General features: G+C 49.7%; 1 protein-coding gene across 3 annotated transcripts in view; it reads right to left on the bottom strand.

The window, feature by feature from the left end:
* Positions 1 to 4,009: 4,009 nt before the first annotated feature.
* The window catches only part of CAPN1 (calpain 1), a 32,519-nt gene continuing 22,098 nt past the window's right edge, over positions 4,010 to 14,430 (bottom strand). For 2 of the 3 annotated variants that reach the window (XM_074275593.1, XM_074275592.1), the window contains 13 exons: positions 13,951 to 14,111; positions 11,905 to 12,083; positions 11,340 to 11,351; positions 10,081 to 10,292; positions 9,852 to 9,891; positions 9,468 to 9,533; positions 9,316 to 9,373; positions 8,640 to 8,704; positions 8,092 to 8,160; positions 7,682 to 7,760; positions 5,698 to 5,814; positions 5,357 to 5,415; positions 4,010 to 4,967 (listed from right to left, as the gene is read on the bottom strand). In XM_074275593.1, the coding sequence (XP_074131694.1) occupies positions 4,941 to 4,967; positions 5,357 to 5,415; positions 5,698 to 5,814; positions 7,682 to 7,760; positions 8,092 to 8,160; positions 8,640 to 8,704; positions 9,316 to 9,373; positions 9,468 to 9,533; positions 9,852 to 9,891; positions 10,081 to 10,292; positions 11,340 to 11,351; positions 11,905 to 12,083; positions 13,951 to 14,111 (1,144 nt within the window). In that variant the 3' untranslated portion in view covers positions 4,010 to 4,940. Of the gene's footprint in view, positions 4,968 to 5,356; positions 5,416 to 5,697; positions 5,815 to 7,681; positions 7,761 to 8,091; positions 8,161 to 8,639; positions 8,705 to 9,315; positions 9,374 to 9,467; positions 9,534 to 9,851; positions 9,892 to 10,080; positions 10,293 to 11,339; positions 11,352 to 11,886; positions 12,084 to 13,950; positions 14,112 to 14,430 lie in introns of all 3 variants that reach the window. The other variant, XM_074275590.1, reaches the window with a different exon arrangement.

Genomic DNA, 14,430 nt, shown 5'->3' with positions numbered 1-14,430 from the left:
GAGAGAAAGAGGACAAAGGAGAGAGAAAAAAAGGGAGGAAAAGAGACAGAGAGAGACAGACAGAGGAGAAAGAGAGATAGACTGAGGAGAGTGGACAGTGGGGCAGGGATCTGGCTCCAGCTCCTCTGACTCTTTCCATAACCGCAGGCTGCTCTCCAGACTCCTAGACTATGGGACCAACAAGCTCAAATCAGCTCACCCCACAGAGCCTGGCACAGGAAGCCAGTTGCAGGCTGTCTCTATACTGAGATGTCAACCTATCGAAGCTCAATCTCATCTGGAAAATGGGGATAATTGTGTCAGCTCCCTCACAGGGTTGTTGAGGAAACATTTTCTTATTCACAAGCCCCGTTTTCCCTCTCCAGGGACACTTTAGAATGGGCTGGAGTAAAACTTTGGCTTCCCCCTTCCTGTTCAGAAGGCTCCACTAAGAGCCCCAGGATTCAGTTCTCGGCACCCGCTTCAGTTGTGAGACAAGCTGCTTTTGTTCTCTGGCCTCCCCTGAAGGGCCTCATCTACAAAATGGGCTGGGTGCCTCCCTCTGTACCCAGAATCTTTCGATGATGGGGGGGGAGGGAGAGGAGGAGGGAGGGGGCTCAAGACGAGGGTGGACCAAAGTTGGTGTATGCTGCTTCCGGCAGATACTGATGCTAAAGATGCTTCTAGGACCTCGAAGTTCATCCAGGATCTCAGCTGGTCTACCCAGGACCTTGAATGGTGGGTAGGCGCCACAGGGATCATTGTCCATATTTGACCAATATGGAAACTGAGGCTGAGATGGACCCCACCCAACCCTACCCTCCAAGATCATAGAGCTAGAAAGCAGCAGTCACTGATTTTTTTGAGTCTTTTTTTTGAGTCTTCAGCAAAGACTCCATTGCAAGGTATACTTAAAAAAAAAAAAGTCTTTTCACCCCCCCCAAAAAAAAAAAAAAAAGACTCAAGAAAAGAAATCTTTGAGAAGATCTAATTCAGTTCCAATTGATCACTGATGGACAGAATCAGCTACACCCAGAGAAGGAACACTGGGAAAGGAGTGTGAACTGTTGGCATTTTTGTTTTTCTTCCCAGGTTATTTTTACCTTCTGAATCCAATTCTTCCTGTGCAACAAGAAATTCGGTTCTGCGCACATAGATTGTATCTAGGATATACTAGAACACATGTAACATGTATGGGGCTGCCTGCCTTCTAGGGGAGGGGGTGGAGGGAAGGAGGGGAAAATTTGGAACAGAAGGGAGTGCAAGGGATAATATTGTAAAAAATTACCCATGCATATGTTATTATTAAATGATTTAAAATTATTGTTAAATTATTATTAACATTAAAATAATAATGTTAGTTATTGAATTATTAAAATTAGTATTATTGAAATTATTAAAATTATTTAAATTATTTAAAAAAAAAAGATCTTTGCAGTGAAATCTTATTCTCTGAGACTCCCTCAAATTACTAGTATAAACACTGTCCAGAAGCAAGAATACTTTCATCTGGAACAAATTGAATTGAGAGGTGCAGGAGATGAAAGGGATAGTCCAATGGGGAGTACAATGGCCTCCTATATATTGGGGCCCCACGGTACTGGCCAGGGCATGAAGGGTCAGAAACCAAGTGAAGGAATAGAGTTGTATAATGACACATACAATAGAGAACCATGAGGTGGAAGAATGGCTTCCTTTTGATTGCTGTAGGAAACGATCCCTATGTCGGTACCCTAGGACAAAGGCCCAGTCACCCTGCCCTAGTTGTGAGCCTGCCAGAAAGGCCCTACAAGAACAGAATCCCTACGATATATGTCATGTTGGGTGAATGGGTCCTAGAACAGGGGTTCACTTTCAAAATTCAAGGTCCTTACTATTTAAATTGTCAGGCCCATGCTCCCTGTGGCCTCCATGCCCAGTGATAAGCCTGTGGTCCCCGGGCTCTGTGATAAGCCTAGTTTCCAGAGCGTTAATGGCTCACAAGGAAGGAGAGTGCTTATCTCTGGGTACAAAACACTAGGCCCCAGGAGGGATGGACATAACTTATGTAAGCAGCAGGTGTGTGAACAGGTGCCAGCAGCAGCCTCCTTCACCCAGAACATGGCATGAAAGAAGTAGCTGTACCCAAGGAAACCCTGGGGGGGATCAGGAATGTGCCAGCTGGAGGCTTGGGTGTCAGGGACCGCCTGGGAGGGCCAGCACATTCACGCCTGCAAATGGGGTGGAGACTGCTGGGAACTGGAGCAAAGGGACTGCGTGTACAGCCCAAAGTTGGAGGCCCCAGATGACACCTTTGACACAGAAGAGAGAGCAGCAACTCCAGGGAGGAACTGAGCTAGGTGCGAGTGGGAAAAAGGTCCAAGAAAGCCCATTCCTCCAGTCCCAAGTCAGGCCAAAACTCTGTGTTCCTCTGGCTGCACAGATGGCCCAGGGCAGCTGGCTTTGCTACCCCAGCTCTCCAGCCATATCCCATCTTCCTTCCTAGGCTGCCAGCCTTTGGAAGATGGCCCCAGGCCTAGAGGCTGGGATAAGCTTCTTTCCTTCCCCAGAGCCAGATCCCCTCTCCCATAATCCCCTCCTAGAGTCCCAGCATCTCAATAGCTAGACAGAACCTCAATGTCCCCCTCACCTAGCCCAGATCTGAAAGGAATTGCCTTTCTAGGATCCCAAGTGCCAGCAGCTTTCCGGGAAGGAGAGCCCCTCCAGAGGAAGCCCATCCCACATTGGGGCAGTTCTATTAATACTTTCTTCTGCCCTTCTGGTCGTCCCGGACACCATCTCAGCACCATCTTGGCTCCAGTCCTTGCAACAGACTAACGGATCCTCCAGGATCTCCCCTCATCAAACCACTCTCCAAATTAAATCATTTTTTAACCATGCCCAACTCTTCATGACCTACTTAGGGTTTTCTTGGCAAAAGATATTGGAGTTGTTTATCATTTCCTTCTCCAGCTCATTTTACAGATGAGAAAACTAAGGAAAATAGAGTGATTTGCCTAATTATATACCGTTTGCTTCCTCTCGACTATTCCTCCAGATGATTCCCTGTTAGGTTCTTACTAAGTCGGTACTTGACAATTCTCTAGTTCCCGCCATGACTGGGAGTTTTACTTGTGAATTTCTGGGGGAAGAGTTTGCATGCTTAGGAGGAGCAAGTTCATTGGTTGAAGTAATTTTCCCCAGAAGCCCTTGCATTATCCCATGCCCATTCTCTGGGAGGATAAAAGAGGGAAGTCACTACTCTGGACCAGAGTTGACTGCAACTGTCTGGAGACAACGGCTCTCTACAGGAAGAAGAATCTGTCCGAGAGATTTGAGTTGACACAGCAGATCTCCTTCCAGAGAGCGATCGGCAGCTTCTGGAGACAACAGCACGTTACAATTCCCCTCACCAAACATTCTCCAAATATATTGCTAAAGCACAGAGCTGGTCTCCTTATTCCCCTGCTCAAAAAGTCCCAGTGGTCCTTATGGCCTCAAGCGTAAAAGACAAACTCCTGTTTGGAGTTAAAGCCATAGTCTTACTTAATATTTCCTGGCTGTGTGACCCTGGGCAAGTCACAACCCCAATTGCCTCAGGAGAAATGTCTTTCTGGCTATAACTGACACAAACACTTCCCCAAGTACTACTTGGTCTGGCCAATCAAGCTCATTTCCCGTTCCTTGTACATGATATTTCATCTTAAGGTCTTAACAAGATTTGCCCCTCTCACCAAGTCTGGAGTGCTTTCCCGTGCTCACCTCCACCAGGTAGGATCCCTAGCTTCTTCCAGAGCAGAAAATAATAATCACTTCCTACAAGAAGCCAGACCAGATTCACTACTGCACCCAAATTAATTTGAATACATTGTCTTGTTTTATCTGTGTACTGAAGTAGAATGGAAGAACAGGAGCTGGTTCAAGTTTTTCTCTGTAATATAGTGCCTGGTAAACAGCCGGTGCTTAGCACATGCTTCTCGGATGGAATGAAGCAACAAGTGGGTGTTTTTCTCCTAGGCAAACCACAATAAACTCTGGAAGGGGATAGGACTCGGGGTTTTTTCTGTTTTATTTGGGGTTCTTTTGGCATGAGAATGGTTGGTTGGGTTCTACAAGAAAACATCTACCACCTTTAGCCTAGGTATATCTCCTCAGATGGCCCCACAACCATAAACCCAATCCCTAAAGAGATCCCCATACAATCACCAAGTATAAAAAAACTAGCAGGAACAAAAAAAAAGAGGTTGGCCCTCCCAGGATATGCAGCAGCCTTCAGAGAGCTGGAGGGAGCCGGACAGGGCCCAAGTGAGGCAGGGGCTGGCGGTCGCCCCAAAGTGGGGCCGTTTGGCTTTCTCAATATGAAGGTCCTGGTGGTTTCCAGGAACCCAGCACAGGGACTCCTCAAAGGACCAGGCCCAGAGGGGATGGGGCAAAGGGAACTGATGAAGAGGCTGTAAGATTGAAAGGAAGGCCGGACTCGGGGCAGATGACTGTCCATCCACAGTCCAGGGCCGGGGTCTTCTGGCCCATACTCTCAGAGGGGTTTCTTGGAAGCAATATTAGAAGCCAGCCTCAATCTCTGGTGGGCATCAGGTGGGCAGGTCGGTGAAGAGGGCTATCTGGGCAGCGGCCTCTGGCAGGGACCGTCCCAGCTTGCCCTGTGACCCCCATCCCAAGGTTGGCACAGGATCAAGCAGCATTCCTGGCTTCCATGCTGAAGGATTGAGCAGACTCAAGGCTGGGGTCCTTGGGACTCCTTCCCCACCTTCCAGAGGGCTACCAGATCTGTGTCTTAGGCACAAGTGAGGAAGGCGTGCTCCTATCTAGTGGAGGATATCCGTGGCAGCTCAGAGGGGAGGGAGGCAGGAGGAAGGGCAGCTTCCCATCTCTCCTGAGAAGGCACTTGAAGCTGGGGTCATGTGGCAGACAGAAGAGGGGACTGGGGTCAGTGCAGAGAGAGGTGGAAGCCTGCCCCATCCACTTCATGCAAACATGGTCAACTGTAACCACTGGAAAGAGGGAGAAAGAGAAAATCAGCGCAGAGAAAAGAATCTGGAAAGTAAAGGGGAAAAGATGGGAGTATTCTCCACCTCTCCATCCCTCTCAATCCCTGGCCATCCTGTCTCCCAAATCAACTCAGCTTTGCTCCTAGGAGTCAGGTGCCCTGGTCCCCAGCTCCCCTTTTCATTTCAGCACCAAGTAACTTGCTCTGAAGCCTCCTGAACCAAATGTTTCTCTTCTCCCACAAATTCCATCAACTTACCCAGTCCCCCAGCTCTCCCTTTCATTTAAGAGTATCTTGCCCTGAACCCCCCAGAGTCCTGAGCCAAATGCTTCTCTTCTCCCATAAACCCACTTCCCAAGAGAGAAGGCGAGGAAGGGAAGATCAGGCTGTTACCCTAAATAAGTCAAAATTCACAACTCCATCTTTGTCTGTGTCCAGGGCCTGGAAAAATCCTGTGAAAGTACAAGGAAAAAAGAGATGAGGCAGGCAGGCCAAAGTCAGAGTGTGTTCCTCCCAGCCAGAGAACAAGTTCCCCCTTTTCCAACATATACAAATGACCACACAAACACACATATGTCTGTGTGCACATGCCCATGTCTCCCTTTATTGTATGCGGGAAGTCTGTGGGAGAATAAATACAAGAAAGGGAAGGAAGTCTCCCCTGCCAGACAGACACAAAAAGCAAACTTTCCCAGAGCATTCAAGGAAGGGAAGGAAGGGAAAGCAGTACTCACGGAACATGGTCTCCAGCCGCACAAGACAGCACACAAAGCTGTCAAAGTTCAAGTTCAGGTCAGCCTCTGAGTAGCGAGTTATGATCAGTCCATACAGCTTCTTATTCAACTTGTACCCTGGTCCAAGAAGAAAAGTAAAAAAAAAAAATCAGCCCTGGGGCCAAGTTTGATGGCTTTTTTATACTGATCCCATCAGAAACCAATGTAAATTTGCTCAAACTAGTCACCAATGCTCTACCCCTTCAAATGTCATAATGTTCTCATTTTCTATTAGATCACTTCTTATGTTCTGCTCTCATCCTGGAAGCCCAAATTGTTCCATCCTTAAAAAACTCCTCTCTAAAGCTCACCTTCCCTGAGAGCTCTCTTTCCTTTCACAGGTAAATGCTTAAGAAAAGCCATCTACATTTCTTTATCTTCCTTATCTCCACTTATGCTCCTCCCACCCCACCTACACTTCCTACTCCCTTCTTAGCACTAAGGGCTCTCTCCAGGATGACAACAATCTCTTAATTACTAAATCTACTGAGGCTTTTTTTCATTCTTTCATTCTTGACTCCATCAACAATGGATCCTTGGACAAGCCCCACTTGTCATAGTTTGGGCCCTGATTTTCTCAGTGAATGTAAATAGCAAATGTTTCAGTTTTGACCGGAAACCCTGAAGGTCTTCCTCTGCCAGACTGACTTAAGTAAAAGAGGCCATTCTCTGCCTCATTTCTTACCTAACCTTAATCATTGATCAGGCATTGTTTCAGTTAAACTGAGACCTCTTAAAGACCTTAACTTGGCAGAGGTTTATAACATGGCCTGCCTGCCAAGGATCTCTGTCCACTGGAATCCTATTTCCGGTGCCCTTTTATCTCTACCTTCACCTTTTACTAACTAGACTTTAACTTTACTTCCAAACCCCAAAATAAACCTCCTTTATCAATCTAAAAAAAAAAAAAAAAAAAAGACCTCAACTTAAAAGACCAAGGTCTCCCACTCCATCTGAGCCCATCTCCAGTCATCCTGATCTACATCTTGCCACTGGACAGAAATAGGTCCAGAAAAGAAAGTGAGACTGGGGAATACAACTCACTGGGATATCATAACATCACATCCCTGATATCAGGATCCTCTTGGAGAATGAAAGACAAAGAACAACTTGACCTCTGGGTAGTTTTTAACACAGTTAAATGCCCACCCCTTCCTGCTTCATCTTTTGATACATGTTCTCTCCTGGGTCTGCTGTCTGACCATGCCTTTTAGTTTCCTTTGCTGAATGGTCTAGGGCTATCGTTGGTCTCGGGACTCATTTGTACTCTTAAAAATTACTGAGAATCTCTTCCCCATCCCCCCCCACCTCGAGCTTTTGGCTATGAGTTAAATCCATCAGTGTTCACCTTTACAAGAGCAATATTCGCTATTACAAATAAAAGCGTATTAGTATTAAGAAAGAGGTTTTGAATTCATGGACCCCTGAAAGGATGTGGAACACCCACAGGGGTCCCCAGACCATTTTTGACTACTACTGGTAAAGGGCACTGGATTTGTCTTTTCCAATAGTCACATAGTTAGGGCACATCACAGACAACTCTAGCTCAGCTCTCCTGACTCCAGAATCTCTGTGAATTAAACATGGAGTTGCTCCAATAAATTCAGCTTGCTGGGAGTCAGGGACAGACGGCGCGCCCTTGGCCTAGAAATAGTTAATCCAAAAAGGGATCCCTGGAGAGACTCAGTTATGAGAAAGGGCAGGGGTTCTTCAGGGAGCCCTGGAAGTGGAGGAGTTGGTGGCAACATAGACTCAGTTCCAATGTCCTTGCTTCTAAGTTGAACCACTTTGGGAGAGTCACCCTCCTCTGTGGGCCTCAGTTCATTCTCTTGTTGGACCTGTGCGCTCTGAGGAGGAGCAGGCCATCCCCTGAGGATTATCACCATCAACAGGCCCCCCCACCCCCAGCTGCGGCAATTCCTTTCCCACAAGGTCAGGATTTCACCTGCTGCCTCAAGAGCCAACCGCATCTCATAGGAACTCATGCTGCCTGACTTGTCTAGGTCATACTTTCGAAAGATGGTCTAGAGAGAGAGGAAAGGGAACAGGTTAATCCATCCGTCTTCCCCCAGGGGCCTCTAGGACCAATGGGTGGGAGAGGTACTGAGGAAGCAATGGAAGAGGGGAGAACCAACTCTTCTGGCCTGGATGTTTTGATGTCAGGTTTGGGGGAAATCGGGCATAGCGACACTACAGAACTGGATATCAGGGGTTCTTCTGAACTTGGAGAATGGCCAGATAAGAGTGGGCCCACCCCCTCCTGCCAGCCAATCAGCAAGTCTTAAATAGCCAGCTTAGAGCTCCACCACCCCAGGGCCTGAGGAGACAGAAGAACAAGGACACTCATTTCCTTACCAGGTAATTTTTGATTCGGTTCCAGAGGATGTTAAACTCCACCAGTCCCAGTTTCCCATTGCCATCCCGCTGTACCAGAGTTAAGAGAGAAACTATAAAGGTCTACATGAGGAAAATGCCCAAAACAGGGTGGAGATGGGGGCAGAGGGTTCACAGGTTCAAGGACCTTCGCAATCATCTCAGTTGCCCACACAGTTTTAAAAATAAGAAAACCAAAACCCAAAGAAGCCAACTGATTTGTCCAAGTTCACATAGAAAATAAATGACAGAGGCTGAACTTGAACCCAGGTCCTCTGGCTCCTGATGCTGTGTTCTTCCCAGTGTGCTACACTGACCCTTCTGGAGAAGGGGAGATGAGAGAAAAGAAGAAAGGAGATAGGAAAACAGGTTCATAAAAAGATTCTTTGAATTTCCAGCCCACTCCATCTAAACCTCTCCCCTATCATGCCTAGACTGGCCTCCCCAAAGCCACGTCCCAACCTCTCTGCCACTGGCTAGTTCTGGAGCCGGCCTCCCCTGCAATCCCCTGCCCCCACTCCAAAGGATACATCCATGAGGTTCACCATGCTTCGGCACGACTCCTTGCTGAAGCCATCGGTCCGGAGATCTTTGTCTGGGAAGGGAGAAGGAAGGGAGGTGTTTGAGATTGGGATGGGGAGGCAGAGAGAGAAGAATCCTGGGAAAACAAGGCAGAGGGGCAAGGGCCCCTGGGAGTTACTCTCGTGGGATCCAAGGATTTTAAATGGGAAGAGACTTTTAAAGGCAGCTAACCATCCTTTCATTCATTCATTAGCAAGCTTTTATAAAGTTCCTACTATGTGCTAGGCACTGTGGATTCAAAGATAAAAAGGAAAGAGAGCGGGCCCTCAAGCCCAATCTGTGGGGCAGATACTGTATATCCCAGATAAATTAGTGCTAAGTTGTACTGGTGAGAGGGCAGGTATTGCCAGGTTTAGCACAGAGGAAGAGCCTGAACAACTTTCATCCATTCATTTTATAGAGGAGGAAACGGGGGAGCTGTCCGTGGTCCTAAAGTTAAGAAGACTCAGACCCCAAAGCCAGGTCTTATTCAATGAACTTTGCCTTGAATTACTCAACAAATCATCATAAATAAGATCTCTCATTGTGCACACAGTCTTCCCTGGCAGCTCCCTCAAGTCCTTGCTCTGGGGAAATAGGAGGAAGATACCAGGATTCCAGGTTTGAGGAGGGAAGCCCACTTACGTTTGCTGATGATTTTGTTCAGGATGGTCTGCAGTTCCTTGACACTGATCTCCTGGTCCTGGTGAGAAAGGGATGGAGGAGAGGATGAGGGGTACCGTAGGGGAGCTGGGTCCCTCTCCCACCTCCCAAATCTCTTTCAAAGCCCCACTCACCTCCCCAGCCAGCTGCCTGAAAAGATCCTTGAAGGTGCTGTCGATCTCTTCTTCAGAAAGCACTTTCTGTGATAAACAAGGGGGAGGGAGGGGGGTAAGCAGCCAGAGTCCTTCACCTCCCAGCATGCACCCACCCTAAGCTAAGACTGCTCTTCCCTAGAAAGGGCAGAGGGGCTGAGAGGTTAGGATGTCAGGGCGGCCTCCACAGCTCCAAACCCTTAAAGATCGCTTTATCCCAAAGGAAAAGGAACCCCAAAAAGGAGAGGGCCGGCCTGGAGTCCCAAGCAGCTCCAATTCCACGGCACGATGCTACCTGATGGGGTGGAGGGGGAGAGAGGAACATGGCTTCCACCCACCAATCCAACCAAGAGAAGAGCTGCCTACCTCATCGGGCAGGTTCGCTTCAATCTTATCATCCAGCTCCCTGGAGAAAGGGACACACACACATACACATACACATGCGGTCAGTGAGAAGGGCACGGGAAGCCCCCAGAGACCTGGGGAACTGAGGCAGTGGGGAGGAGACCGAGGCACCCACACAGGGACAGCCGGGGGAGCCGGGGGCTGAGCTGGGGCAGGGTTAAGGGCCACTTCCACCTTCTCTGTTACTCACTCCGTCCCGGCCTTCTTCTCAGAGAAGAAGCGGAGCACAAAGTCCCCCTCCTTGTTTGGCTCAAAGGTGGAAGGCACCACGATGTACTCCCCAGGAGGCAGGCAGAGGCGCGAGCTGACCTCCCGCAGGTTGACGAACTGCTCCGAGCGGGCCAGGGACGAGTGTGACAGGAAGAAGTCCCGCTTCAGGTGCACGGAAGGCTGACCCACCAACTGCCGACGAGGAAAGGCAGCGTGGGTGGGGGTTGAATGGTTTGACCACAGCAATATCCAAAGACCATTCCTAAGTCATGGGGAGCTACAGAGAAGCAGTGGAAGGCAGGGTCCACACCCACAAAGCCTGGGCAGGAAATTCTACTGCTATCATTCTCCCAGGGAATAGAGGAAGCAACAGAGAGCTGAAGACACACTAAGGTCATAAAGCACAATGCAGAGGAGAATTTTGACCCCATTCTTCCCCCTAACCATAGTATCGTTCATGTAATACGGCATACAGGGTCCCGGTCTTGAAGCAAAAGTCTTGCCCCAACACTTGACTTGGGGCCCAGTCATTTTTCTAATCTGGGTCTCAGTTTTCCTCTTCTCTACAATGGGGAAAATAATACTGTCACAACTTCCCTCAGAGATATTGGGAAGAAAGTGCTTTGTCAGCCTTCGGGTGCTAGAGGAATGGGCAGTGAAGTGGACAGAACCAGGAAGAACCAGTCCAAATCTTGCCTCCGACACACACTCCCTCTCAGCCTCAGTTTCCCTAGTAGTTACGGGAATGACACACTGCCTCATAAGGGGAATGTGAGGATCCCAGGAGATCATGCAGGAGTACCCTTCCACAAAGGCGAGCTCTCGTTAACAATAATTGCAGCTGACATTTACCTGGGTCCGATCAGCACTTTACACAAAGTTTCTCCCATTTGATCCTAATCACTACATGTGGGATAGTATGAATATTAACGGAGGCAGCATGGCCCAGAGGGGTCAGCCTCAGAGTCAGGAAGACCCGGCCCAAGTCCAGGGTCCATCACGTCACCACAGAGACTTTTCCCCGGGGCCTCCGTTCTGGCTTTGCACTGGCAGAGAGCTTTCTCCTGGGGAGCTCCTAACACCAGCAGAAGCGTGTGTCTGGGCACAATTGCAGAGATGCAGCGGAGGCTGGCAGCCGGCCCCAGTCTGAGACTGGTCTATGCCCTTGGTCCCTCCCAGCAGGGACACACTGGCTCTCCCGAGCCGTCAACACCAGACAGGGCAGGCAGGGGCACTTACGTGATCAGGAACCTGTAAGAGAAAGAGACGCAGGTGAGAGCAGAGTCCGTGGCTTCCCCATCCAAAGAAGGGGGGGGAGGCTGGGGGCAGGGGATGGACAGGACAGACACCTGGATTCTAAGGAGAGAACGCTCAGGGACTGCTCCGGCACAAACCGCCATGTCCAGGGAACATTCAAGGACGCTGCGTCCCACATCCTTCCTTCGGGCTGAATTCTACTCTAGCAGAGTCAGTCAGCTGCAGACCTCAGAGGGCACCCCCAAGACAGGAAGCCATTTCAGCTCCAAGGCTGACCAAGTGGCCAGGGAAGGCACAGTGGAGGGAGCAGAGCAGGATTGTCTCAGTCCAGAGACATTGGCAGTCCTCTCATGGCTCTGTCCCAACTCCATGCATGCACGTGTGCGTCTCGGACAAGGGCACCCTACAGGGTCCCTACGACCTTCCCAGGCCTGACCGCTTGGGCTCTATGAACCTCCATCCTAACGGCAGCCCAGGCCATCAGGCTACAGGGCACGAGAAGGCAAGGAGCAGAGGCAAGCTGGACCACCTGACCCCCAGCACTCACTTCGTAGACGGCAAAGCCAATAGTCTCCATGTCCCGGCCAAAGCGCCGCTCTCGGCGCCGGTTCTTCTGCATGAGCGCCAGCAAGAAGCTGCAGCCATCATCTCGACCACAGAAATTTTCAGAGCGGTCGTCCATTTCCTCCAGTTTGATTTTAAACTGGGGGTTCACCCAGAAAGTGGCTGTGAGAACAAAATTAAAATCAGGGAAATCTCACTCGCCCCTCCATGACCCCCAAGCACCCTGGAGCAAGACTCTCGGGAGACAAATCCCAGCTGTGGCCCTGCTGCTGTGGGCTTGAACAAGCCCCCTGATCTCTGCAGGCCTCAGCTTCCTCCCTTGTAAAATGCAGAAAGTGGACTCTACAGTCTCTGCGGCCCCAAAGACCCTTAGTTCTACTCCCTAGCTGGGTTCGTGGCCTGTGCCGCAGAATATCAACAACACAATTTATTATGTAATAATGATATGATCATTGCCAACATGATTAATGAGGAACGCCCTCAGTCCACCGGCCTTCCCCTGGGGCTGATATAGGTGAGAACACGGATAAGTGTCCCAGGATGGGCAGGCACGGACAAGCCATCACCACCACAGCCTTTCCTCCTGCCTCAGTCTCAGGCCGTCCTCCACTCAGCCGTCAAAGTGAGCTGTCCAATGCAGGGATTAGGTCATCCCTCACTCAAGAAACAAAGGCTCCCAGCACCTCCAGGATCAAATCTCAAATCCGGTTTGGCACTCAGAGTCCTTCTCAACCTCATTCCTGCCTACTTCTTACATGAAGGAAGGATGGAAGAAAGGGATGGAGGGAAGGAGGGAAGAAAGGGATGGAGGGAAGGAGGAAAGGAAGGGACAGAGGGGAGAAAAGGAAGGAGGGAAGAAAAGGACAGAGGGAAGGAGGGAAGAAAGGGAAGGAGGGAAGAAAGAGAAGAAAAGAAAGGAGGGAAGGAGAGAAAGAAAAAGAAAGGAGGGAGGAAGGAGGACCCTGGTAACTGAAGAATTTGCAGAGGAGAATACCCAGGATGGGGAAGGACCAGGAACTCATGCACTACACAGGCTACTTGAGAAGAACTGGGGATGTCTCTTTGGCCTGAGAAGATGCATGGGAACGGCTGACTTGCGGTTGTTGGAGTCCAGCTCCTAGTGAGGAAGGATGTGACATACCGGAGCCAGCGGAGAAGTCCTGGTTATGGACTCTGAAGTTTATTGATCAGACACAAATACATACACCTCAAAAGCTCACAGGTTTGCTACAAAGTGCGCTCTTTTAACATTCCTGTAGCCTAACAAAATTCTACTCTGCTGTAAATGATTAAACTCCTTAGGCCCCGATCTTGGGTACTGAGACAGAGATGGAAATAGCTGAGATCCCATCAGTTTATCGCACCATTATCTCGGCTATCTTTCTCCCAAATGCCTTCAGTCTCCTTGTGGACGTTCTTTCCTGTCCTAAATTCAAAGGTTTGCCTTCAATCCAAAGAGCAGGGTTTGCATTTTGCTTCAGCCGCTAGATTATTAATTTATTACATTGGCAAGCAGTCTCTGCTGTTTCAATAAGGGAGTTTTGGTGAGCCAAGCTACTGTAAGACCCAAAACCTGGAAGGAGTCTCACTCCCGGCCCTCTACATCCAGGATCTCAGGGCTGTCCTCAGGAGGAAGCTCAGACTGCTGTTCAGCTCCCCAGGACAGAAGTCTAGCACAGGCCAGAAGCTCCTCAGGCTTAATGGCAGGACAAGCCCCCTCCGCAGTGGCAGCCCAGCCCAGGAAGTGGAGGATGAGCCTGTCCTGGGGTTTTCAAAGAAAGGCCACATACAAGGGGAGTTCTGTGCAGCTGAGGACTGGGCCCCTCCAGCTCGGACCCTGTGACCCTAGAAAGGCAGGAGCTGCCAGAACCAGGAATTCACCCATCCCTTAAATGTGGGTCTAGGATTCCCTTTGGGATATCATGGCTCCCCATCCATGTCCAAGCCAGTCAGGTCTGGGCCTGCACATTCCCCTCTCTGGCCCTCAGTGTCTCTGGGCATCTCCCTCGGGGCCCGAGCCAGGGCTGACCTGGGTAGTTTCTGCAGCCGCCCGCCGTGCTTCCGCGTCTCCAGGTGCCATCATACAGGGTTGTGTTCCATTTGCGGAACTTTTGGGACTTCAGGGTGTCTGGGGTCAGGTTGCAGATTTCCAGGCGGGTGAACTCCCGAAGAAAGTCATTGAAGGACATCCTGAGAGACAGAAGACATGAGCCGGCATCCAGCAGAGTCCCAGGGGATGCTATTAATGGGCTGGGGGGGGGGGGCAGGGAAAAAGCAGGAGGCTGGGGGAGAGAGGGTGTGGACAGACTAGGAACACGCCCCCCTGGGCTGAAGGAGCAGAAAGAGCTCACATGACTCTGATCCAGTCTTTTGCCTTCTCAAGGCCTCAGTTTCCCCCTCTCTAAATTCGAGGGTTGTTTTAGATCAGGGTTTCTTTCCTAACCTGGAGTTACTGGTTTCTTTTGTGATCCCATATATTTTATTTTATGCATTTCAAAAAATAATTCTG

The sequence above is a fragment of the Sminthopsis crassicaudata genome, chromosome 6 (assembly GCF_048593235.1).
Source record: "Sminthopsis crassicaudata isolate SCR6 chromosome 6, ASM4859323v1, whole genome shotgun sequence".
Taxonomy (NCBI): Eukaryota; Metazoa; Chordata; class Mammalia; order Dasyuromorphia; family Dasyuridae; genus Sminthopsis; species Sminthopsis crassicaudata.
This window is presented reverse-complemented; position numbering and strand designations above follow the sequence as displayed.